Source organism: Gasterosteus aculeatus, chromosome 11 (genome assembly GCF_964276395.1).
Source record: "Gasterosteus aculeatus chromosome 11, fGasAcu3.hap1.1, whole genome shotgun sequence".
NCBI classification, from domain to species: domain Eukaryota; kingdom Metazoa; phylum Chordata; class Actinopteri; order Perciformes; family Gasterosteidae; genus Gasterosteus; species Gasterosteus aculeatus.
Window position 1 is genome coordinate 8,343,113 of NC_135699.1, and position 26,308 is coordinate 8,369,420.

The 26,308-nt window shown below is 42.2% G+C and overlaps 1 protein-coding gene across 4 annotated transcripts; it reads left to right on the forward strand.

The window, feature by feature from the left end:
- Positions 1 to 2,682: 2,682 nt before the first annotated feature.
- Positions 2,683 to 25,745, forward strand: LOC120828376 (uncharacterized). 4 transcript variants are annotated; one of them, XM_040191924.2, is made up of 14 exons: positions 2,683 to 2,922; positions 11,136 to 11,513; positions 19,868 to 20,902; positions 21,364 to 21,462; positions 21,585 to 21,694; positions 21,772 to 21,830; positions 21,926 to 22,059; positions 22,156 to 22,290; positions 22,947 to 22,989; positions 23,108 to 23,145; positions 23,233 to 23,317; positions 23,630 to 23,819; positions 24,399 to 24,431; positions 24,760 to 25,745. In XM_040191924.2, the coding sequence occupies exons 1-14, from the start codon at positions 2,868 to 2,870 to the stop codon at positions 24,886 to 24,888; spliced, it is 2,523 nt and encodes an 840-aa protein (XP_040047858.2). In that variant the 5' UTR covers positions 2,683 to 2,867; the 3' UTR covers positions 24,889 to 25,745. The 4 variants fall into 4 exon arrangements, with proteins under 4 accessions (XP_040047858.2, XP_040047859.2, XP_077939740.1 ...); XM_040191925.2 differs by lacking the exon at positions 24,399 to 24,431; XM_078083614.1 differs by lacking the exons at positions 2,683 to 2,922; positions 11,136 to 11,513 and adding an exon at positions 11,520 to 19,511.
- The last annotated feature ends 563 nt before the right edge of the window (positions 25,746 to 26,308 follow it).

Genomic DNA, 26,308 nt, shown 5'->3' on the forward strand with positions numbered 1-26,308 from the left:
GATCCCTTATTATCCTTTAAACACTCCCCTTTACGCACTCATTAATCCACTTATAGAAACAGTTATTAGTTCATACTTCTCAGCGGCAGACCTAAAAATAAACCGGATGTTTTTTTGATAACTACAGATAAATGTGCCCTTGATAATCAGCGATATCAGTGACACAGTTGGCTGACTTAGTTGAGAGATATTAGACCTTCAGCTACAATGTCAAACTCCATAATGCAACGGGGTTTCATTTAATAAACATGTTACTGTTCATCTCATTTGTTTACTTTTGTTCAACATGTAAAAACACCCGGCTGTATTATCCACAGTTAAGTAAATGTTGAGGCAGTTTTGTAATAAACCAGAGCAATAAAAAACATTGTCAGAGACGTCACGCGTCCCCCGTCCTAAGAATGATTCTTCCGTGAAAAGCAGCCGCTGGTTGACTGTTTATTCATGGCATCGATTGGCACATGAGGAGTGGAACACTACACATACAACACAAAGAAAAGTGCCCATACTGTTAATAAATGTCCGGTGCCTCAAAGCATTACGACTTCAATCAACAGGTATCGTTCTGTCCTCGGAGCAGAAGTTGCTCCCACGAGGACTTGACATGTGAAAAAGAGATATGAGCATGGGACACGAGCCCAGACTCAGGTGTTGACCCGGGATATTTGACCACAGCCATTCTTTGGTCATTAATAGCGGGCAGAGGTTTGGATTGCTTGTAATAAAGGTCTGGTAATGGTTTAATTGTTGTTATATTAGCCTTAAAGCAAATGAACATCATGCCCACGCAGATGCTACACGCTAAGGAGCATTGGTCTTAGCCAGATAAAAGACGCTAATGCCACACGTTTTGTTTTTTAACATTGTATGAAATAAAACAACATCTCAGTCACGGTAGATTAGCGTGAATTTCAGTGTCCTCTGTGACGACTTGGAAAGCCGAATAAGCCAAACCAACTGGTGCTGCTTGTAGTTTCTATTGTCATTTTGTCTCCCTCTTTTGTTCTTACAAATAACCGTCCATCGGCACGGCAACGTGGAACATTAAATATCTTATTCAGCAAAGAGGACAACTGTATCTTCTGACAGGGGTAAACTGCTTGTTAAAATACAATGGTGTTTAGTTCGTGAGGTCCGTCACGTGAAGTGGAAAGTTCATGCTAGAAACTGGGAAGTTTTAAACTCAAGCGGAACAAATCCGATCCGATCCGTCAGCATTTCCTCTTTGTTAGATTGTCTCAAAGGTCAAATAATGATTGAAAGAATGCTTTTTAAAGAGCTGTCCTTAAATTTCCAAACAAAGCCCATTAAGCCTGAAATGAGACCATTTAGAAGTCCCCCATATTACATGAGGAAACGGATGACATCATTTAGGGTTTGTTATCTTGTCATCTTGTGAATTTTTACTTTTGACATCAATTGTTTTTTGACAGAAAGAGGCCATCAGAAGAAAAGACAAGTCTCGGGGAGGTAATGGCATATTTACTGTAGAAGACAGTAAGGTTGTCCTCAAAACCTGAACCTGATGGTGAGTCTGTTGGACGCTGCAGAGGACTGGAAAAATAAAACTAAAGACATTTCCACTTGATGAGACTTGAATTGAGACCAAACAATCAATTTAGATATTTTTAAGTATTTACTCTTAATGTACTTTACCTGATCTGGGAGTATCATAGTGATCCATTGTGAATACTATTAACTGTAAGTGTGACAATATCCGTCAAATGTTTGTAGTGATCAGCAGAGGAATATCTATGTTTAACTTTATAAGCGTTCTGTTTGAGTTTATGGGGACTACATTATTTTTGTCCACACATCTATGACCCCCCCCCCCTCTGCTATAATAACTCGGTAATGTCCCATTACCTTTTCAATAACCACCACCACCTACGCTTCATTCCAATAAGTTCAGCTGTAACTTGACTCTGTGTTTAGTGGTAGCTAGCGGGCATTAGCTTTGGTGAAACACTGAAATGATGAGCGTGGTCAAAAAATACCTGCAAAACATAATAAGTTCAGCTAAAAGCATCACTGCGCATAGACTCAAAAAGCCACTAGCAGGCCGTAGCTTTTGATTTAGCTGGCGGGCTAACCCTTTAGAATGATAAGATAACTGCAAGCATTTGACACAAAGCAATCTGATGGAATTATTCTAGATATTTAATTTTATAATCATTTTACCGATCAAAGTTAACTATTTATAGCTTAGTAACAAAGGAAAAAAACCTGTAATCCATGTACACTAACTCATTTCAACAATTAGCTTCAGCTGTTTCTGTGTTTGATGGAAAATTAGCAAATGTTAGCGTATTGCAATAAATGTTCAAACATCAGACAGGAAACATATAGCTAGTTTTAAGCTGTCATTTTATGGCATTAAGCTCGAGACCAGCCACTGTGCCAAAGTTCATAATAATATAAAGTCACTTTTTGTTTATTCACTATAAATTAATAAATAACTGAAATGCAATACTAATGCTGCCTAAATGCCCGAGGACAAGGCACATGCTTAATTCACTCTGTGATAAAGCAAAATAAACTCAGAACAACTGAAGAAACGTCTTCTTACAGTAATCCACCTCTTGTTGCTGATGAAAGGTTCAAGCACTGGTTCATGACTCGCGTCCAGCCCATTGAGGATGAGTGACAGGCGAGCCGGCCAATCAGAGCACGGACTAAAGCTCTTAATGCCGTCCCGGGCCGGAGCTTCAAGTCGGAGCCACCTGTGGCAGCCAGCGAGTTCACCCCGGAGGAAAAGAGCGCCTGTTCACCTCCGTTATTTCCCCCGTTATACCGGCTAAACGCGGGACTCCGCCACCGTCCGTTCGGCTCGAACTCGGACCGCTTTAAGGCGGAAAACTTGGAAGATGTTTCCCGGCAGTTTTCTACCTGTCGTGTTTCTCCTGTGCGCTGCTGTTAACGGTGAGTGAGGTTCAGCTCCAGAATAATAGCAAACTAATAACCGGGTGAGTTATTTATTTAAGATTTGTAAGATTGGATTAGATTATGATCTGGAGAACAGGTTGACCTCTGGATACACGTTTTTATAGGTTTTAACAGCACAGATTTAATATATATATCGCGTGGCCGGTGGTCCATAAGTAAAGGCACAGATGTATTATAAGCGGAATATAGGAATGTTTCCTAAATAAAAGGGATTGTTTTTATTTTGGTTGTTGTTAATTATTTTTGCCATTTTAACACTGTTATAGAGTTAATTTGAACTCTTATATAGTTGAAATTTAACAATACTCAAGCGTTGGTTTCTCAACACCAGTGGGTAGTGTTAGAAATAAATACTCATAGGAGTGATTAATGAACTCTTATAGTGTGATGTGCGTACTATAAAGGAGTTGCCTCATTAACACTATAAAGTGTTATTGCTGCTAAGTCAGTGCCTTCACAGATGTGACAGAAAACAAATTTATTTGGTCTTGTATACAGTATGCACTAAAGTGGTCATCATAGGACATTGTTTGTACATTACAGGATACTACGAAAGCACGCTGTTCATGTATTATAATATCACAGATCTTTTTGAACACAGCGAGATCATCGGTACATCCAGTGCATAAGTACAACAGAACCTGGTACTCAGTATCGTGATATCTGACCCACCTTGCAAGTTGCAGATGTTTTTGGATGATGTAGGACCAAATTCAAACCTTCTGCAATCATTTTCATAGTTAAATGCTAATTGACGCTGATGTTGTTTCACTAATGATTTGGTGAGATTCTTAACATTTTTGCCACATATTTCGAAAAAATGGTGTTTAGCTTCAAATCACATGCACCACATATGGATAAGAGGGCCAATTTATGTTATGCATCTAGGATAGTGTACCATCAAGTGGTGCTTGGGAATCAACCTCTTTGCTTTGAACAGAGTATGGTGATCACAGATCAGATGTTTCAAGTAACATATCATTCCATCAGTTATGGTGTAGCAAAACTCTATATTGACAATCAGGATCAAAAGTAGCAGAACGTTCCAGTGACTGTTATTCTTTTTAATGACATCTCCAAACATTAGTGGAGCGTTACGCAGGAGACACCATGACTGGATGGCATTCAAACCTAGATCTTTGCTCTTATCATCCATGTTTATCCCACTTGGTTTGTTTTTACGCTCTGTGTAACCATAACTAAAGCCCAGTATTCTGTTTGACAATGTGATCAAAGAAATATAGACCTGTTCAACAAGGTACTCCAAATTCAGCTTTAGTTCGTACTGTACCACACCCTCCAGCACACCGTGCATTATGTCAACAGCATAGTTGTCAGTGCAATGGAAATACCATAAGCAGTTGAGCACACATGACGTTTTAACACCATATATTGATCAGGATTTTCATTTAGTGCCTGTTCAGTATGAAGATCTTTGAAACGGAAAGTTAACTCAGGATGATCTTCAGTAAATATAGATGCAATTTCTTGCTTACTGATTAAACAAATCTACAGCAGTGGGTTGCACGGAATGATTCCACAAAGCCCAACAAGCCATTTAAAGCCAAATTATCTCCCGTTACTTGAATAACTGAGCCAAACAATGGTTGTTCAAAACAAGGAAGCTTTAAGCCTTTGGTTTCTAAAAAATTCAGGTCATCAATAAGAGGCTTTAGTATGAAAACCTTATTTTTTTCAGATCTTCAGAATGAAACAGCGCTGCCAGATGTACATTCATTGGTACTGAGTTACACTTGTGTGCAAGATCTTTGAAAGTAAAGTAGACACAACCTAGAGACTTATTCAGTAGAATGATCAAGTTTCTGGAATCATCATCATTGTTTGCAGTATTTACAGAATCCACCAACCTTCATCAATACAAAGGATTAAATAACTAAACTATAGAATAAACAGCATCCCATGTTTAGCCTCTGCTTTAATTGCAGGTCAGTTTGAATCCCTTTTACTGGAACAAGGTAACTTGTTAAAACCTCTGTTAAAGGTTTTTTAGGCAAAATGGCCATTTTCCTACACTACCCCCCCCTAAATAGTCTTGACCTCTGACCCATTGCTCCTCTCGGTGTGACTCAAAACCCTGTGATGGCTAACAGATGCCAGCGAGGATGCATCGGTCAAATCAGCAGCCGGCTCCCTGAAGGGCAGCGCACTCCAAACACACAAGTTCTACTGCGTGTGTGTGTGTGGATACGCGGACCTCCTCAACAGCGCGGCGAAGCTGCCCTGAGGAATTTTGATGAGCTCTCCACTGTACAGACTCCCCGGGCTTAGTTGCACCTAAATCCATTGGTCACCCTTTTTATTATTCATTTGGGTCGTTATGAAGTGCATCTCTGTGTTTCATGGTTCCATGTATGAAGACTGAAGACTCAGACTCAGTCGCTGTCATGTGCCGGAGCCTGCAGGGCGTTTTTGTGTGGTTCTCTCCCTATCATGAGGGAGACTTGGGGGGGGGGGGGGGGGGGGGGGGGGGGGGGTGATGGCCGCTCCAGTGTTGGGCAGCTTGACTGAGTGCGTCTGAAGTAGCAGTAAAGAGGTCCAGATGAAAAGACCTCCTCCTCTGAGTCTGGCGCCACATTTTCTTGTGACCTCTGTAGGGAATCTTCCAGAGAGCAGAGAGCACGTTTAATGTCTCCCTCTGCTCTCCATGTTACTGTTTCCTCTCACAGCCGCGTGTGTCATCGTTAGGTCATTCTTAGAGCCGGCAAAGTCTGCTCTGGAGTCAGAGGGTGGTTGTAGGAATGTTATAAGGACACATCGCTCACGTAGAGCTGCATTATTGGCCTGTGACAGAAGGGTGTGGCATTGTCTTCAGTTTGCTTACTGTGTATGATTAACAATAAGTGCCATAAATATCAGGGGAAAACTAATTGTCACATTTGAAGAGACTGGAACCAAAAGGATATTTGCCATTTATTCTTGAAAAATTAAACAATTATTTGAATATCAAAAAAGGTGATTGACGAAGAAAGACTGTAGCCGACCCCTCTCAAGCATTTTGAGCCCCTTCCCTCCGGCAGGAGGCTGCGGTCCATCAGGACCAAGACCTCTGGCCACAGAAGCAGTTGGTCTCATGAATCCAAGTGCCCCAGTGACCCGAATGGAGGAACATGTTGTAAGAAACTTATGTTATCTGTTCATATGGTTTTTATTTTGCTCATATATTTATATATTATATTACTTTATCTTTTTTCATCCATCTTCCATCCATTCATCATCCATCTTCAAACCACTGGGGGGGCTGGAGTAAATCCCAGCCAAACCACATACAACCACATACCACCACATACGGGCAATGGGAGGAAGCCAGAGTACCCAGAGGGAACCCACGCAGACACGGGAAGAACATGCAGACTCCTCACACAAAGGCCCCTGGGCGGAGTCAAACCCAGGACCTTCTTTCTGTGAGGCAACAGTGCCAACCGCCACGCCACCTTGCCGCCCCTTTATTGTATTTTATCATATTTTATTATTATACTGCACCAACACATATATGGCAATGGCTACTGATTCTGATTCTGACTTGATAGCCTTGCGTACTGAACCAACTCGTGTATTTCAGTTTCAGTTAACACCATTGTTGTTTGCGTATCACACAGTTCCTTGTTCTAGTATTTAGTACCTTCCTCATTTGACACACTCTCACCTGCCACCACGTATTGTCTTTACTTCCCATTGCGCACGTGCCGTTTCTTTCCTTTCCTTTCTCCCTCTGTCTCCTTGCGTCGCCGCTGCATCCTGCTGAATTAGACCTTCCCCGGGCCAGTAAATCTCGCTCTGTAATTGAAAAGCATGTGCTGGCGCAGCTTTAATTGGATATGATATGTGCAGAGGCCCTGCGAGTGAGCCGGGCTCCAGGGAGCCATCTGTTACTTCCGAGTTATCGTGTAAGTGCTCTGTTTGTTTCCGATAGAGAGAGCTCTTTTCAACCGTGTCCTGTTGAAGATGGAGATAAACTGGAGACGGTGTGATGAAAGTTGAACATGAAATGCTGAGGTTTTCTTTGTCTGTGTGTGTGTTGGGCTGCACCCAGCCAAGATGAAGTTTGTTCCGATGGGAAAGGCAGAAAAGTCTTAGCAGGACAAAGAGAATGAGGCTTCAATTTGCTCATTTGTCCTTAATTCCTCTACAACATCTCCCAATGCATTTTTAGATGAGGCAATCTCACCCAAATGCGTGATGATCTCATAATGGAGTTTCACCTAACCAGTTTAATCATTTCTAAAAAAATCATGATGTCTAACATGGAACTGCATTAAAACACAGAATTTGGTAGACTCACTAAGATAATAGATTTCAAGACCAACAGCTGGCTTTAATGAGGCCTCTCCCTATTTTGTATCCTTTTCTACCCCCCAGACTTAGTTACTTGTATTTGAGTATGTCCATTAACTGCTACTTCTACAGCCGCTTTGGTCCGTAGGAGGTCAGAAAATGGACTTTCCACACCGTTAAGATTTACTCTGGTCAGACACACAACACCCAGCAGAATAATACACAAAGAAGCTTCCTCTCAGGCTTGTGAGGTCGCTCCTGGTGACCCGGCTGTGTCGCTTTGATGTGGCAGCCCTCAGGACTGGTTTCCCCCCCACAAAAAAAACTGACCTGTGTCTATCTGTTTGCGTCCCATGAGGTTTTTGCAACGCACGGATGGGCACCTTTAAACACCAGGAGCTCATAAAGCAGTATGTAAGAAATGTTGACTCTCATTAGCCGGCAAAGGTGCGACATGCAATAAGCTGTGAGCCTAGTCCTGTGAGCCAGCCGCATCTTTGTCTTTAACCAGTGTGTTTCAGATGTCCTACTGGAGGGTTTCCGAGACAGAGGCAACACAAACACACACACACACACACACATAGGTCAGCTTTCCACACGACTCGGCCTCCTAATGAGGTGCAGCCTCAGGCTCCTGTGTCACTTCATCTCCTTCTCTGTGACCATTCTTTAATCAGGGCCGTCCTTGTAGTGCTGCTGGATGGGATAAAGAACTATTTCAGGGATTTCAGTTTCTCCTAATTCACAACAATTAACTGGAAATATTTGCAACCCCCGAGAACCAAGGGACCGTTTGTCCCGGCTCTCTGGACTAGTCAGTGAATCCTCGTGGCGTGTAATCGATACAGATTATTTATCCCAGGGGAGCGGCGGTGTGGACAGGAGGTTGAGGACGTGCGTTGGGGGAAAGCTGGATCTGACAGTCAGTTTGGGAGCAGGTACTTTACAGGACCGCCATTGTCTTGCATGAATAGAAGCACCCTGAAGTGCAGCGCTGCACTGAAACGCGAGCGAGCATAACCGGCATCTCCTGTCGTTACCGTTCTGTGATTTGAAGTGCGGCGGAGCTTTGACAGCTTGGAAGCGGACGTCTCCTTGGCAACGGATGCGCTTAGCAACGGATGCGCTCTCCCACAGTGCGCTCGTTTGATTTTAGTGTCGGAAAGTGTGGCTGCTGGTTTGTCGAACCAAAATGGTTGACCAAAGGGCTCAGTGCGTAGAGCTGGATCTTCTTATCCACATTCTGCTGAATATGTGCCCGCAGGCCGACCTTAGACCCACTTGTCTTGGCCCAGTCATCTCTTTTGTGTCTGCAGGGGATTATCCGGCTGTAGGTTAAATCCTTAGAGACGCGGCTTTCTGTAAGACGTGCAGCACAGAGTGTGTCCTTAATTGTAATCTCACTAACTCACTGTCTGTTTACATTGTTTCATATTGATGTCATTAACGTTGTTTAAGGAATGCTGTGGTCTTGTAAACACTCGTTGGTTCAGACTTTGGCATCATACACTGTCTGTAAACCTGTCACAGGTGTTTCTATGTATTTTATTTATGGCTGGCATGTTTATGTAAATGGTTATAGAAAAGCAGCCGTGAAAGAAGAACCACCGTGTTTGTTCGTATCGTTTGTTCGTTTTTTCCTTCACTTCCCCATGTCTATAAATAGGCAGGGCTTTTATGACACCATAACATTTTCTTGGCATCTCTTTATCTGGATATTTTATGACTTCTAGGTAGATATACTTACTGAAATATCTCGCCGTGTCATATCATTTTGCGGTCTCAGCTTCCGCCTCCCTCTGTTAGCAACACCAGAGAACAACCAGACGATTATAAGTATATGCGGAGGCTTCAGGGGAAAAACAAGCCTGTGAATGCGGTTATGCAGATTTTGTGTAGATAGTCTCATAACAATTTGCCTATGGGGAAATAATCAAAATTTTCCAAATGTCATCACAGCAAGATAAACCCTCATATATACTGTATGTGGCGGCAATGACACTGTGAAACCGAAACCATCTCTGTGCTCTACTTTTAGTGGTATCAGTTGTAAGTAGAAGGTGATAAGAATGAAAGTAGTTACCGTTGGTACCTTTAAGGCGGCATGTTTTGATGTCACATTCATAAAATCTGGTGTTTATTTAGGGTTTGCCACATGAACGACCTATATATGGTCACCAAATCAGTGTTGTCATCTTTTGACCATCTGCTGGAGAGAGATATTCTGTTTGACATTAATATATGTGCCCAAATTCTGGCCAATCCATCCGGACGTCTTGGTATGTTAGCAGGCTAATTTGCTGCGCCCTTTCAAACTCTGACCCAATTTAATAATTAGGAAGTCGTTATTGTTCGATAACAAATGCTCACCAGGAGACTGGTACAAATGTGAACTTTCCATTCTGTGGAGATGTTAATAGGAATGTGGTTACTCTCCCACACACTCAGCTGATAAGGCTGTTCGACGGACTCCACACCGCCAGAGTGAATGGTTCTTTTACTTCTCAACAGCTGCTCCAGGGTTGATTGTGTTGATCAGTGGCGTGTTAAATGCTGCATTTGTAAACTGATGGGCTTCCACTGCCTTTCATTCGGCTGGCAGATCTACCTGCTGGATTTGACACTGGCGTGGAAGTCACAAACACCTGACTGATCCCGTAGATGGAGTATAAACTGAAACTGTCTGACCAGTTTCTTAAGAATCTGATGGACGGCTAAAATGCGAAGATATTTTTAGAAAGATAGACAAAATGTTGGCATTTGAGATGTGTAGATTCGTAGAATGTAAGGCGTGCAACAATAAGGTGAAATGGTTAACCTTCAACTGAGTCATTCAAGGAAACAGTCGTTGATACTTTACCAAAATGTAACACAGGGCTCATCGAGAAAGGGTAGACTGGATCTGATTTAAGAGATTATTTTTCCTTCCTTTCTGGTTCTCCCGTAAGATTAGTCCGTTGGCCGTAAATATTCATCCAGACAAAGCAGTCACAAGTTGACGTGTTTTATAAAGCACTTCATGCTTCTTCACATGTAGAGGCAAACCTCTTAACTATGCCACTCCTTGATTTTCAAAACTGTCACCTGAGACCTTTTCCAACCTGTCATCACATCCTCATCTATCAGTGTCAATAATACATTTTTTTCGAAGGTGGGTCTGTGTCGGTGTGTGTCCTTTAAGCTCAACGTATCCAATAAAGTATGTTGTTTCAGGGTGTGTGAAGCTTGTGGTTATTTATCTCTGAATTAGTCTTGGTTTCCCAGCAATAAAGACATTAGCTCATGAAGTTCCTTGTACACAGAAAATAATCAAATCCCGTCCAGCGTCTGATTTTCTTGTACTTTTAAGATAATTTAGTGGACAAAACCATGTGTGTTCGGTGATACGTTCCCTCTCTGGCTTAATGATCAAAATCAATCAATACATACAGATGAGGACCTGAGGTAAACGGGCCAAACCCCTGTAAATGACCTCCTACTGTTTGTAACACTCCACAAGCTGCCCATTGACTCGTACTGCACCCCCATGACCACAAAGTAAAGCATGAGAGCTATGGGGCGCCGTTTGTAAAATGTCGCACGTTCTAAAATCCTGCGCAGTTTTGCTACATTTAGCATTATCATATGATCAAAAAAGCACAACAATATTCATATGTCACTTTTTCAAACATTTAGAGAGAAATTCATGTAAATTCATGCACTAGGGGGACGTCCGGATTTTCAATGCCCTGTCCGGCGTCCGGCGCAGCATCTAGTCCCCCCCCCGTCAAGCGTAACGTAACGTAACGTAATCTGACTTGATTTACGTTTATCTTTTGGACATGAATGCAACTTTAAATGAATGCTAAATTTGCTGCACCCATTGATTATTTTTTGTGGTATTGGTTTGACTTTAGGAGTGGCAACTGCAAATCTTACTACGCAGGATTACACGAGCGATGGAGGAACGACTAACGAGACATCCACCACTCCTGCAACATCACACATATCTGTGACTGCGAGCTCGCCTACAAGCAGCAACCGCTCAACCAGCAGTTTTCCAACTTTACCACCATCTTCCACATTAGCTACAACAACTATAAACACCACCACAGGAGGATCTACAACTATAAAACCATCCACCACCCACGCAGACCAGTCCAGGACCACCACAGCGTCGGTCACTGAGAGCAGCGACGTTACCACTAGCATCCCGGACGTCTCTCCATCCGCTCCGACCAGTGGGAAGACAACGTCCACTACGATCCGAGAGACGAGCCAAACCACCGACACCAGTGAGACGGCTAATGCAACCACCACACCTGCTAAAGATAGCACAGTGTCTGCAGGGGCAACCATCACGCACAACAGCAGCGACACAACCACTAGTACATTGACAACACACAAAAGCAGCGACACAACGGCAATTACACCAACCACAAACAACAATAACGACACAACGGCAATTACACCAACCACAAACAACAATAACGACACAACAGCAATTACACCAACCACAAAAAACAGTAGCGACACAACTACAAATACAGTGACCACAATCAACAATAACGACACAACGGCAATTACACCGACTACAAACAACGGTAGCGACACAACAGCAGTCACACCAACCACAAACAACGGTAACGATACAACAGCAATGAAAACGACTACAAACAATAATAACGAAACAACGGCAATTACACCAACCACAAACAACGGTAGTGACACAACAGCAATTACACCGACTACAAAAAATGGTAGCGACACAACGGCAATTACACTAACCACAAACCACGGTACTAACACAACGGCAATTACACCAACCACAAACAACGGTAACGACTCAACAGCAATTAAACCAACTACAAACAACAATAACAACACAACAGCAATTGCATCAACTACAAACAACAGTAGCGACACAACAGCAATTACACCAACCACAAACAACAGTAGCGACACAACGGCAATTACAGTGACCACAAACCACGGTACTAACACAACGGCAATTACACCAAGCACAAACAACGGTAGCTACACAACAGCAATTACACCAACTACAAACAACAATAACGACACAACAGCAATTACACCAACCACAAACAACGGTAGCGACACAACAGCAATTACACTAACCACAAACACCAATAACGACACAACAGCAATTACACCAACCACAAACAACAGTAGCGACACAACAGCAATTACACCGACTACAAACAACAGTAGCGACACAACAGCAATTACACCAACTACAAACAACGGTAGCGACACAACATCAATTACACTAACCACAAACAGTAGCGACACAACAGCAATTACACCGACTACAAACAATAATAACGAAACAACAGCAAATACACCAACTACAAACAACGGTAGTGACACAACGGCAATTACACCAACCACAAACAACGGTAGCGACACAACAGCATTTACACCAACCACAAACAACAATAACGACACAACAGCAATTACACTGACCACAAACAACAATAACGACACAACAGCAATTACACCAACCACAAACAATGGTAACGACACAACAGCAATTACACTACCAACAAACAACAGTAGTGACTCAACTGCAATTACACCAACCACAAACAACAATAACAACACAACAGCAATTACATCAACTACAAACAACAGTAGCAACACAACAGCAATTACACCAACCACAAACAACGGTAGCGATACAACAGCAATTGCAACGACTACAAACAAAGGTAGCAACACAACGGCAATTACACTAACCACAAACCACGGTAGCGATACAACAGCAATTACACCAACAACAAACAACAATAACTACTCAACAGCAATTACACCAACTACAAATAACAGTAGCAACACAACAGAAATTACACCAACCACAAACAACGGTAGCGATACAACATCAATTACACCGACTACAAACAATGGTAGCGACACAACGGCAATTACACTAACCACAAACCACGGTGCTAACACAACGGCAATTACACAAACCACAAACAACGGTAGCGACACAACAGCATTTACACCAACCACAAACAACAATAACGACACAACAGCAATTACGCCAACCGCAAACAACGGTAGCAATACAACAGCATCTACACCGACTACAAACACTAATAACGAAACAACAGCAAATACACCAACTACAAACAACGGTAGTGACACAACGGTAATTACACCAACCACAAACAACGGTACCGACACAACAGCATTTACACCAACCACAAACAACAATAACGACACAACAGCAATTACACCAACCACAAACAACAGTAGCGACACAACAGCAAATACACCGACTACAAACAACAGTAGCGACACAACAGCAATTACACCGACCACAAACAACAATAACGACACAACGGCAATTACACCAACCACAAACAACAATAACGACACAACAGTAATTACACCAACCACAAACAACAGTAGCGACACAACGGCAATTACACTAACCACAAACCACGGTACTAACACAACGGCAATTACACCAACCACAAACAACGGTAGCTACACAACAGCAATTACACCAACTACAAACAACAATAACGACACAACAGCAATTACACCAACCACAAACAACGGTAGCGACACAACAGCAATTACACTAACCACAAACAACAATAACGACACAACGGCAATTACACCAACCACAAACAACGGTACCGACACAACAGCATTTACACCAACCACAAACAACAATAACGACACAACAGCAATTACACCAACCACAAACAACAGTAGCGACACAACAGCAAATACACCGACTACAAACAACAGTAGCGACACAACAGCAATTACACCGACCACAAACAACAATAACGACACAACGGCAATTACACCAACCACAAACAACGGTAGCAACACAACAGCAATTACACAAACCACAAACAACAATAACGACACAACAGCAAATACACCGACTACAAACAACATTAGCGACACAACAGCAATTACACCGACCACAAACAACAATAACGACACAACGGCAATTACACCAACCACAAACAACGGTAGCAACACAACAGCAATTACACAAACCACAAACAACAATAACGACACAACGGCAATTACACCAACCACAAACAACGGTAGCTACACAACAGCAATTACACCAACTACAAACAAAAATAACGACACAACAGCAATTACACCAACCACAAACAACGGTAGCGACACAACAGCAATTACACTAACCACAAACAACAATAACAACACAACGGCAATTACACCAACTACAAACAACGGTAGCGACACAACGGTAATTACACCAACCACAAACAACGGTACCGACACAACAGCATTTACACCAACCACAAACAACAATAACGACACAACAGCAATTACACCAACCACAAACAACAGTAGCGACACAACGGCAATTACACTAACCACAAACCACGGTACTAACACAACGGCAATTACACCAACCACAAACAACGGTAGCTACACAACAGCAATTACACCAACTACAAACAACAATAACGACACAACAGCAATTACACCAACCACAAACAACGGTAGCGACACAACAGTAATTACACTAACCACAAACAACAATAACGACACAACGGCAATTACACCAACTACAAACAACGGTAGCGACACAACAGCAATTACACCAACTACAAACAACGGTAGCGATACAACAGCAATTACACCGACTACAAACAATGGTAGCGACACAACGGCAATTACACTAACCACAAACCACGGTACTAACACAACGGCAATTACACCAACCACAAACAACGGTAGCGACACAACAGCATTTACACCGACCACAAACAAAAATAATGACACAACAGCAATTACACCAACAACAAACAACAGTAGCGACACAACAGCAATTACACTAACCACAAACTACGGTACTAACACAACGGCAATTACACCAAGCACAAACAACGGTAGCTACACAACAGCAATTACACCAACTACAAACAACAATAACGACACAACAGCAATTACACCAACCACAAACAACGGTAGCGACACAACAGCAATTACACTAACCACAAACAACAATAACGACACAACGGCAATTACACCAACTACAAACAACGGTAGCGACACAACAGCAATTACACCAACTACAAACAACCGTAGCGATACAACAGCAATTACACTGACTACAAAAAATGGTAGTGACACAACGGCAATTACATTAACCACAAACCAAGGTACTAACACAACGGCAATTACACCAACCACAAACAACGGTAGCGACACAACAGCATTTACACCGACCACAAACAACAATAACGACACAACAGCAATTACACCAACCACAAACAACGGTAGCAATACAACAGCAATTACACCGACTACAAACACTAATAACGAAACAACAGCAAATACACCAACTACAAACAACGGTAGTGATACAACGGTAATTACACCAACCACAAACAACAGTACCGACACAACAGCATTTACACCAACCACAAACAACAATAACAACACAACAGCAATTACATCAAGTACAAACAACAGTAGCGACACAACTACAAATACACCGACCACAATCAACAATAACGACACAACAGCAATTACACCGACTACAAACAACAGTAGCGACACAACAGCAATTATACCGACCACAAACAACAATAACGACACAACAGCAATTACACCAACCACAAACAACGGTAGCGACACAACAGCAATTACACCAACCACAAACAACAATAACGACACAACAGCAATTACACCAACCACAAACAACAGTAGCGACACAACGGCAATTACACTAACCACAAACCACGGTACTAACACAACGGCAATTATACCAACCACAAACCACGGTACTAACACAACGGCAATTACACCAACCACAAACAACGGTAGCGACACAACAGCATTTACACCAACCACAAACAACATTACCGACACAACAGCAATTACACCAACCACAAGCAACGGTAGCGACACAACAGCATTTACACCAACCACAAACAACGGTAGCGATACAACAGCAATTACACCGACTACAAACAATACTTATGAAACAACAGCAATTACACCAACAATAAACAACGGTAGTGACACAACGGTAATTACACCAACCACAAACAACGGTAGCGACACAACAGCAATTACACCAACCACAAACAACAATAACGACACAACCGCAATTACACCAACTACAAACAACATTAGTGACACAACAGCAATTACACCAACCACAAACAACGGTAGCGACACAACAGCAATTACACCGACCACAAACAACAATAACGACACAACGGCAATTACACCAACTACAAACAACGGTAGCGACACAACGGTAATTACACCAACCACAAACAACGGTACCGACACAACAGCATTTACACCAACCACAAACAACAATAACGACACAACAGCAATTACACCAACCACAAACAACAGTAGCGACACAACAGCAAATACACCGACTACAAACAACAGTAGCGACACAACAGCAATTACACCGACCACAAACAACAATAACGACACAACGGCAATTACACCAACCACAAACAACGGTAGCAACACAACAGCAATTACACAAACCACAAACAACAATAACGACACAACAGCAATTACATCAACCACAAACAACAGTAGCGACACAACAGCAATTACACTAACCACAAACCACGGTACTAACACAACGGCAATTACACCAACCACAAACAACGGTAGCTACACAACAGCAATTACACCAACTACAAACAAAAATAACGACACAACAGCAATTACACCAACCACAAACAACGGTAGCGACACAACAGCAATTACACTAACCACAAACAACAATAACAACACAACGGCAATTACACCAACTACAAACAACGGTAGCGACACAACGGTAATTACACCAACCACAAACAACGGTACCGACAAAACAGCATTTACACCAACCACAAACAACAATAACGACACAACAGCAATTACACCAACCACAAACAACAGTAGCGACACAACGGCAATTACACTAACCACAAACCACGGTACTAACACAACGGCAATTACACCAACCACAAACAACGGTAGCTACACAACAGCAATTACACCAACTACAAACAACAATAATGACACAACAGCAATTACACCAACAACAAACAACAGTAGCGACACAACAGCAATTACACTAACCACAAACTACGGTACTAACACAACGGCAATTACACCAAGCACAAACAACGGTAGCTACACAACAGCAATTACACCAACTACAAACAACAATAACGACACAACAGCAATTACACCAACCACAAACAACGGTAGCGACACAACAGCAATTACACTAACCACAAACAACAATAACGACACAACGGCAATTACACCAACTACAAACAACGGTAGCGACACAACAGCAATTACACCAACTACAAACAACCGTAGCGACACAACAGCATTTACACCGACCACAAACAACAATAACGACACAACAGCAATTACACCAACCACAAACAACGGTAGCAATACAACAGCAATTACACCGACTACAAACACTAATAACGAAACAACAGCAAATACACCAACTACAAACAACGGTAGTGATACAACGGTAATTACACCAACCACAAACAACAGTACCGACACAACAGCATTTACACCAACCACAAACAACAATAACAACACAACAGCAATTACATCAAGTACAAACAACAGTAGCGACACATCTACAAATACACCGACCACAATCAACAATAACGACACAACAGCAATTACACCGACTACAAACAACAGTAGCGACACAACAGCAATTATACCGACCACAAACAACAATAACGACACAACAGCAATTACACCAACCACAAACAACGGTAGCGACACAACAGCAATTACACCAACCACAAACAACAATAACGACACAACAGCAATTACACCAACCACAAACAACAGTAGCGACACAACGGCAATTACACTAACCACAAACCACGGTACTAACACAACGGCAATTACACCAACCACAAACCACGGTACTAACACAACGGCAATTACACCAACCACAAACAACAATAACGACACAACAGCAATTACACCAACCACAAACAACAATAACGACACAACAGCATTTACACCAACCACAAACAACATTACCGACACAACAGCAATTACACCAACCACAAGCAACGGTAGCGACACAACAGCAATTACACCAACCACAAACAACGGTAGCGACACAACAGCAATTACACCAACCACAAACAACGGTAGCGACACAACAGCAATTACACCAACCACAAACAACAATAACGACACAACAGCAATTACACCAACCACAAACAACAGTAGCGACACAACGGCAATTACACTAACCACAAACCACGGTACTAACACAACGGCAATTACACCAACCACAAACCACGGTACTAACACAACGGCAATTACACCAACCACAAACAACAATAACGACACAACAGCAATTACACCAACCACAAACAACAATAACGACACAACAGCATTTACACCAACCACAAACAACATTACCGACACAACAGCAATTACACCAACCACAAGCAACGGTAGCGACACAACAGCAATTACACCAACAACAAACAACGGTAGCGATACAACAGCAATTACACCGACTACAAACAATACTTATGAAACAACAGCAATTACACCAACAATAAACAACGGTAGTGACACAACGGTAATTACACCAACCACAAACAACGGTAGCGACACAACAGCAATTACACCAACCACAAACAACAATAACGACACAACCGCAATTACACCAACTACAAACAACATTAGTGACACAACAGCAATTACACCAACCACAAACAACGGTAGCGACACAACAGCAATTACACCGACCACGAACAACAAAAACGACACAACAGCAATTCCACCAACCACAAACAACAGTAGCAACACAACAGAAATTACACCAACTGTAAACAACAGTAGCGACACAACAACAATCACACCAACCACAACCAATGGTATCAACACAACGGCAATTACACCAACCACAAACAGTAGTGACACAACGGCAATTACACAAACCACACACAACAGCAGCTACACAACCAACACTGTGCTAACAACGCAAACCAGCAACAGCACTACAAGTACAACTACATTCACTACAGAATTCTCTACAGCTCTAATAACTACAGCTTCTCTAACAAACGCTACTAACACCTCTTCTGAGACTCCTTTGTCGACTACTCCATCCGCAAACACAACCCTCTCCGCTGGACCTCCACCCTCTTCACCTACCTCCATTTCCACCTCCAGCTCTCTCCCTACCTCCCCAGGCAGTAGCACTGCATCCCCTCCCTCAACAACAACCTCAGGAGGTAGGACTAAGCATTATGACTGTCCATGTTTGTTCTTACACCACTAATGTACTGTAACATCCAGGTGAGTAGGAATTCAGAGACATTAGTTACACCGATATATTATTTTAAGTTTTCAAGTCTCCGAATGCAGATTTTGGAGTCACACAATTGTTGAACATTTTACTTTATACAAGTTTGTTCATAGGAAGTCTAGAGTCAAGTACTGAGGCTAGACTGAAGAACATGCTTTAAGCTCAATGCTTCAACCGGCTGAAATAATCATAATGACAAAGCTATCATTGTGACGCAAAGAATTTATAATGTCTCTTTTTAAACATCCATGGTCTGATTTTCTTATTCTTTTCATGTTATAGTGACCGGCAACACAACTTTGACTCATTCAACGGAACCATCTAGTGGCAATACAACAGCCTCATCTACCACCACTCCAGCCACCTCCACCACCCATAGTACTGGCTCCACCATCAGTGGCACCACCAACAACTCCACCATCGGTAATGGTACCACCATGACTAGCACCACCCAGAGACCAACAGATGTCACCACCAACAACTCCACCATTGGTAGTGCTACCACCATGATTAGCACCACCAACAACGCCACCATCGGTAGTGGTACTACCATGACTAGCACCACCCAGAGACCAACAGACATCACCACCAACAACTCCACCATCGTTAATGGTACCACCAGCACTAGCACCACCCAGAGACCAACAGATGTCACCACCAACAACGCCACCATCGGTACTGGTACTACCATGACTAGCACCACCCAGAGACCAACAGATGTCACCACCAACAACTCCACCATCGGTAGTGCTACCACCATGACTAGCACCACCCAGAGACCAACAGATGTCCCCACCAACAACTCCACCATTGTTAATGGTACCACCAGCACTAGCACCACCCAGAGACCAACAGATGTCACCACCAACAACGCCACCATCGGTACTGGTACTACCATGACTAGCACCACCAAGAGACCAACAGACATCACCACCAACAACTCCACCATCGGTAGTGCTACCACCATGACTAGCACCACCCAGAGACCAACAGATGTCACCACCAACAACGCCACCATCGGTACTGGTACTACCATGACTAGCACCACCCAGAGACCAACAGATGTCACCACCAACAACGCCACCATCGGTAGTGGTACCACCATGACTAGCACCACCCAGAGGCCAACAGACATTGTCACCACCAACAACTCCACCACCACTCCAACCTCCACTATCAGTACTGGTACAACCACCAATAGCACCACCTCCTCCACTGCTCCAATGACCACGATCATCCCTAGCACAACCCAGCAACCAATAGACACCACCACCAATAAACCAACCACAGCAGCTCCACCCATCCCTCCAGTCTTAGGTTAGTACTTTCCTCCAAAGGTACCTGTTACAGTTGCATTATTCCATTAATCAACAGGTTTAGTTAAAGGTTGCATACACAAGGACCCAAACAGCTAGAGATAATTAATTTCCGCCGTTGATTTATTTTTTATGTGCTAAAATGGTTAAAAAATGGAAAAAAAGAGGACATCTGTTTTATCGCAATTAAGTGACCATCGTCAATATTTATATGGTAACAAAAAGAAAAGCAGGCAGCTGTTTTCAACATAAAAGCTTTGGTAAACTAGTGAAGGATGTATACATAAGCAGATGTTTGCTGGCAAATATATCCAATCAACTGAATGTGATGATAATTCAACATTTTGTTCCCAAATTGTTTCAGCTGCCTCAAAAAGAAAAAAAGGACCGTTATTGTATGTTTCACTAATTCGATCGATGGCCAATTGTTCAAAGCATAATTTTTCTTCTTTCTCTTATTAGTGTGTCCTGCCATCCCGTGCCCACCTGAAAGTGTCTGTCTTAATGGCACCTGCCAGTGTCTCTCAGGTAGCTTCTTCGTGAATGGCCGTTGTGCACCGGGTAAGAACTTAAAACAACATTTCAAGTCTGGTCAGATGAGAGATTTTTGTAACAGAAATCATAACAGGGTGAAAGCGGAACACTTTTAGCTTAATCCTTTCCTTGCACTCCTCTTCATTTAGCCCAAGTGTTCCCAGGCCGGCTTCATCTCACCTCCTTGATATTTAATAATAACATGACTGACAGGTCCTCAGCAATATTCCGTAACACGTCAGCTCAGATCTCAAAATCGGTAGGTTGTGGGCATTTGGATTAGTGTAACAAACGCTCCCTCCCGTCCTTAAACCACATGCTTATCCCGTTTCACAGCTCAGAGCTGTCCTGAAAGACCAGCCGGGGTATAAACAATCTGATGTTGTGCGACTTGAGTGAGTATCTTGCATTTCTCCTAATGCAGAAAAATATTGTGGCACAAGTGAAAATTGTTTTGTAACCTTTTTTGTTGGTTCTCATCACCCCCCAGACCAGGAAGTGTACAAGCAACTGTAAATAACATATTTGAAGACACCACCATCACTCAAGAGTCCATCACTCAGGCCATAAAGGATGCTATTGCCAACCCGTCGAATGAATTGTTAAGCAATGCTGAATATACAAGTAATGCTACAATGCTGATTATGAACACACAGGCTACATTATTTCACAGGAAAGGTTTATTTCATTTTCACCTGTTTTACATTTTCTCTGTCTTAGACACCAACCTTTGTGAGCAGGAGCCATTACCCTGTGATGTCTCGTCTACAATGTGCACAAATTCAAATGGCAATGCTGTTTGTTCCTGTAAACAGGGCTACATCTCCATCCTGTACTCCAACACCAGCTGCAGAGGTACACTACCGGTTCATATTTGTGTCCCAAAACTAGTACTACATTTAAATAAGCACACTAAAACCTGCTCCGGTATTGTCTTCTATATTAAAGAAATGTGAAGTCTTTACAATATTCTGCTAAACTGGCACTATGAAATTAGTAAAGCTTCATACCTGTATACGCTGTAAGAGAAGTTTCCCCAGCTTATCTACAGTAAAGAGAACTGGTGCAGAACCTTCCTATCCTCAGTGAAATACTTGTGTGTGAGAACGAGGGGGAGAAACAACAGGGAGTAAGACTCACTGACATGGTCAAGGGCTATAGCCTTTTCTTTAATGCCAACCCCTGACCTACGCTTCATTTATCTCTTTAATTTATTTCTTATAAACAGGGGTTGTTTCCCTGGAAACACGTGGAAGAATTACAGCTTTCTCTCTCTCTGTGGAGTGTTGTCACCACGGAGATAAGCTATAGGAAGAGGCAAATAAAGCAAATGCTGCACGCAGTTCCTTCCCAGGAAACACATGCACCATTAGAAGCTTGTTTTTAATGGTCCTCATGCAGCCTCCAGAATTAGAGGCTCACATGGTGCTCATACTTTCATTGCTTGTGAAACCAGGCGTAGTGTACGTCTCCATCTACCGTGACGTTAATTGATTGTGTTTTCATTGTAGCATGTCCAAGTGGGGAGGGGGCAGTGGGAAACATTTGCCAACCGTAAGTACAACACAGTTTTCCTTTTGTGAAATTGGATGGTTCTGTGTTTCTGTGTATGTGGTACACGCTGATGTGAAGTTGGCTCCCTCATGTGGACTCAATCTGTTTTGTATTTCAGATGTGCATTTGGATATTCAGGCTTCAACTGCAACGACTGTGAGTGACAGCAGTGTTGTCAAAGGCAACAATGATGCAGCAGTGACAGTTATTCACTGATCCACTCAAATACAAATGTGTTTACAGCGGCGCTGTTGGCAGTGGTGGTCGTCTCCTGTGTGCTGGGAGGAGTTCTCCTCATAGTCCTGGCTTTGCTGATATACGGCTCCTGGTGAGGATATTAAAAAAGCCTTGGCTCAGACTTCGACCACATTTGTACTAAAGATATCTTAGGCCTAACACTACACACACTGTACTTGTTTTTTTTTCTTCCCCTGGATGAATATAACTTAAGCAGGAAAGATATGATGGATTAGAAAGAGTGATCATGTTCTTCATGTAATTAAACCCAGTGCAAAAATGTAGTTAATAATTGAATAGTTTTTCCGCCAACATCAGAGCTGATGTAGCAAGTTGAATAAGACTTTAGATACAGATAATATATTGACAAAGCGTGCGCACTTCACATCCCCTGTTTTTACAGCAATGCGGGATGCAACAAGCCAGACTATAGCAGCAGTCCGTACTCATCAGGTGACTTAAACCAGGCCTGGCCCACCGGCATCACCCGCATCCCCCGGGCCTCCGCTAACTTGGATGCAGCTCCTCACATTGAGATGACAGAAGGGGGCACCGCTCGAGTACTAGTGGACAAAGATCAAAGCAATGGAATGGTGAGTTATCACACAGCCTCCTGTGGACTTGATCGTCTGAATTACTCACCGCCAATACTCACAGTCTGGCATAGGATCGATGGTCCGCTAAATCCGCCTTTAGTTTCTTCAATGTTGCCCCTCCGTCTTGCATCCTGATAGCATTGCCTACTAACCTACTAACCCAACCGTTGCGCATGGATTTGATCAATTTGCAGGTGAAAAATATGCCTCAGCGTAAATTAAAATCTGTTTTTTTAGACATATATACCCTTCAAAGACTGCATTTCACTCTGCAGTTTGGTTTGACTGAAATAGCTTTTGGATGACACATCTTGCTTAGTTTTATTCTGAAACACCTAGAAGGATTTTGAACCGCAATTCAACAAATCCATGCGCGCTGGGACAAACAAGATAGTTAACTGGACTCTTCGTTGATAGGTCTTTAACCTTATCCATGCCAGTATGTTCAATCAAATCATTCACAATGTGTATGTATATATATATATATATATATATATATATATATATATATTAGTGCTAGCACGTAGCGTCCTTCAATGCTCCCTGCTTGGCCTGACTCCCAGTGTGTTGCTTTAGGGGTTTCAGCTGAAAATGAAAGGATGGAAAAAGGTAAGGCACGGCTTTGCTTTTAGTTTTACGATTTGCCTCGACGCCTCCTGATGATAATTTAAAAAAGTTATGGGGAATAACGTGGTGAGATTTCCAGGTGATGGGGAGCTTCATGAATAATTTAGATTGTTGCGGGAAGCCGCTTTCATCTACATGTAAATGTAGCGAGTGACCGGTCAAAAAGGTAAGCTGACACTAGTTTGGGTGTAGTTCTTTTCTCAGGATTTGGTTTGGTGACTTGGTTGCTTGCCTGGTTTTTGTAGGGAAGGTTGAAGTCTTCACATTTACAAAGATACTAACGTGGTGACTGTTTCCACTGACATTTCAGACGGGATCGTATGATCTCAACCCAGAGGGAATGAAGACCTTCAAAGGTAAAACTCCATCCCGTTACTCCTATCTGGTTGAAGGCCACGAGAACCCCTACTTCTTAGCCGGAGACCAAAAGAAAAACTGATGAATTCCATGTTGAAAAGAGGAAAATGGGATGAAAAAGAACCTACTGATTAAAAAAGAAACTTTGTCTTCAGGCACACTTGCTAAGCATTCATGAACTAATGAAAAATCACAATGGACACGTCTGAACTGGGAAACAGCCACCAAAGAGATTTGTTCCTACGAGCAGGAACATGTGACGTCTGGTACATCATGTGAATTCTTTGGAAAGAACTAAATTATAATGATCATAACCAGTAGATGTCACTGTTGCTCGGTATAATTATCACACTGTTTAGCACACACTAAAGTACACGCTACATTTTCCGTTTTTAGTAAATCATTCTGTTGTGTTTTAAATGAAGCTTCTCATATTGCAATTTGCACTTAATCGTATGTCAAGTTCACCACCACTTTTACTCTTGAACCAAAGGTAAATTGAATGACGGCTTCCAGAAGTAATGGATATTTTTCTTAAGGTTACGATTATTTTTGGGAGGAATAAATCTTGTACGACTAAAGGGGCTGGATCCCTGGTATGGAATATTTTTAAAGGGATTCATATTGTAGCCATCTAAAGCTGAGTGTTTTGTATTTGTTAAAGCTCCTCTTGTAAAATGTGCCTGTTTTAATCGTCCGACAAACAGGAAATGTGCACAGCTCGTGATTGTCTCCTGGATGTGCCAATTAACACTACTTAATACATTCTCTTACAAAACAATACACTACATATATATCCTTGTGTGTCTGAGAAAGTACACTTTTTCATAAGTGGTTAAAAGTTTTATGAAGAACAGAAGGTGTGTGTGTGTGTGTGTGCATGTGTGTGCGCGTGCGTGTGCTTGTGTTTGCAATGAAAATAAATTAATTTAAATCAAACACTCTTGTTTCTCATCATTGATGGCTGTAGTCCACATATGTCAAACTCGCTTTTTGCACGGCCCCCTCTGTACCCCCTCCCTCCCCCCCCTGTAACTCCTGCCTCTTCCACAGACTCTTTGTGTCACTATTCATCATCTGTGTAGAGGAGGACTTTCTACCTCGCCATCGTGTTGTGTTTGAGGTCCTGAACCTGAAGATACCCTTTGGAAGTACACTTTTAAAAGTGACTCATTCATTGCATTTTTTGTACTTTTTGTACTGTAAAATGTTTTATTGGAAACAAAATCAAAGTTCCATATAACATAACTTGTTTTTCTTCTGGTAAAGAAAAACCCTTCTTCAGATATTTACTTACTTGGAGTCATTTTATGGTCATTTAAGACTTAAAAAAAAAAAATATATATATATATATAGAGAGAGAGAGAGATTCGAAGGGGAGAATTTAATGTGTGTTTAATCTGTCCTACTAAAGGTGTACTCCTCTCATCCAAAGGTGGCGGTGAAACGGAAGGACATTAAAGACAGAGAATAAAACTTTAAACTTGGAAACTTGGATGCAA

Coding starts and splice junctions, on each gene's coding strand:
- LOC120828376 (XM_078083614.1), top strand. CDS start 11,879: ATGAAAACGACTACAAACAATAATAACGAAACAACGGCAATTACACCA. Junction 22,060..22,155: donor AAGCAATGCTGAATATACAA/GTAATGCTACAA, acceptor TCTCTGTCTTAG/ACACCAACCTTTGTGAGCAG. Junction 23,318..23,629: donor TTGCTGATATACGGCTCCTG/GTGAGGATATTA, acceptor CTGTTTTTACAG/CAATGCGGGATGCAACAAGC.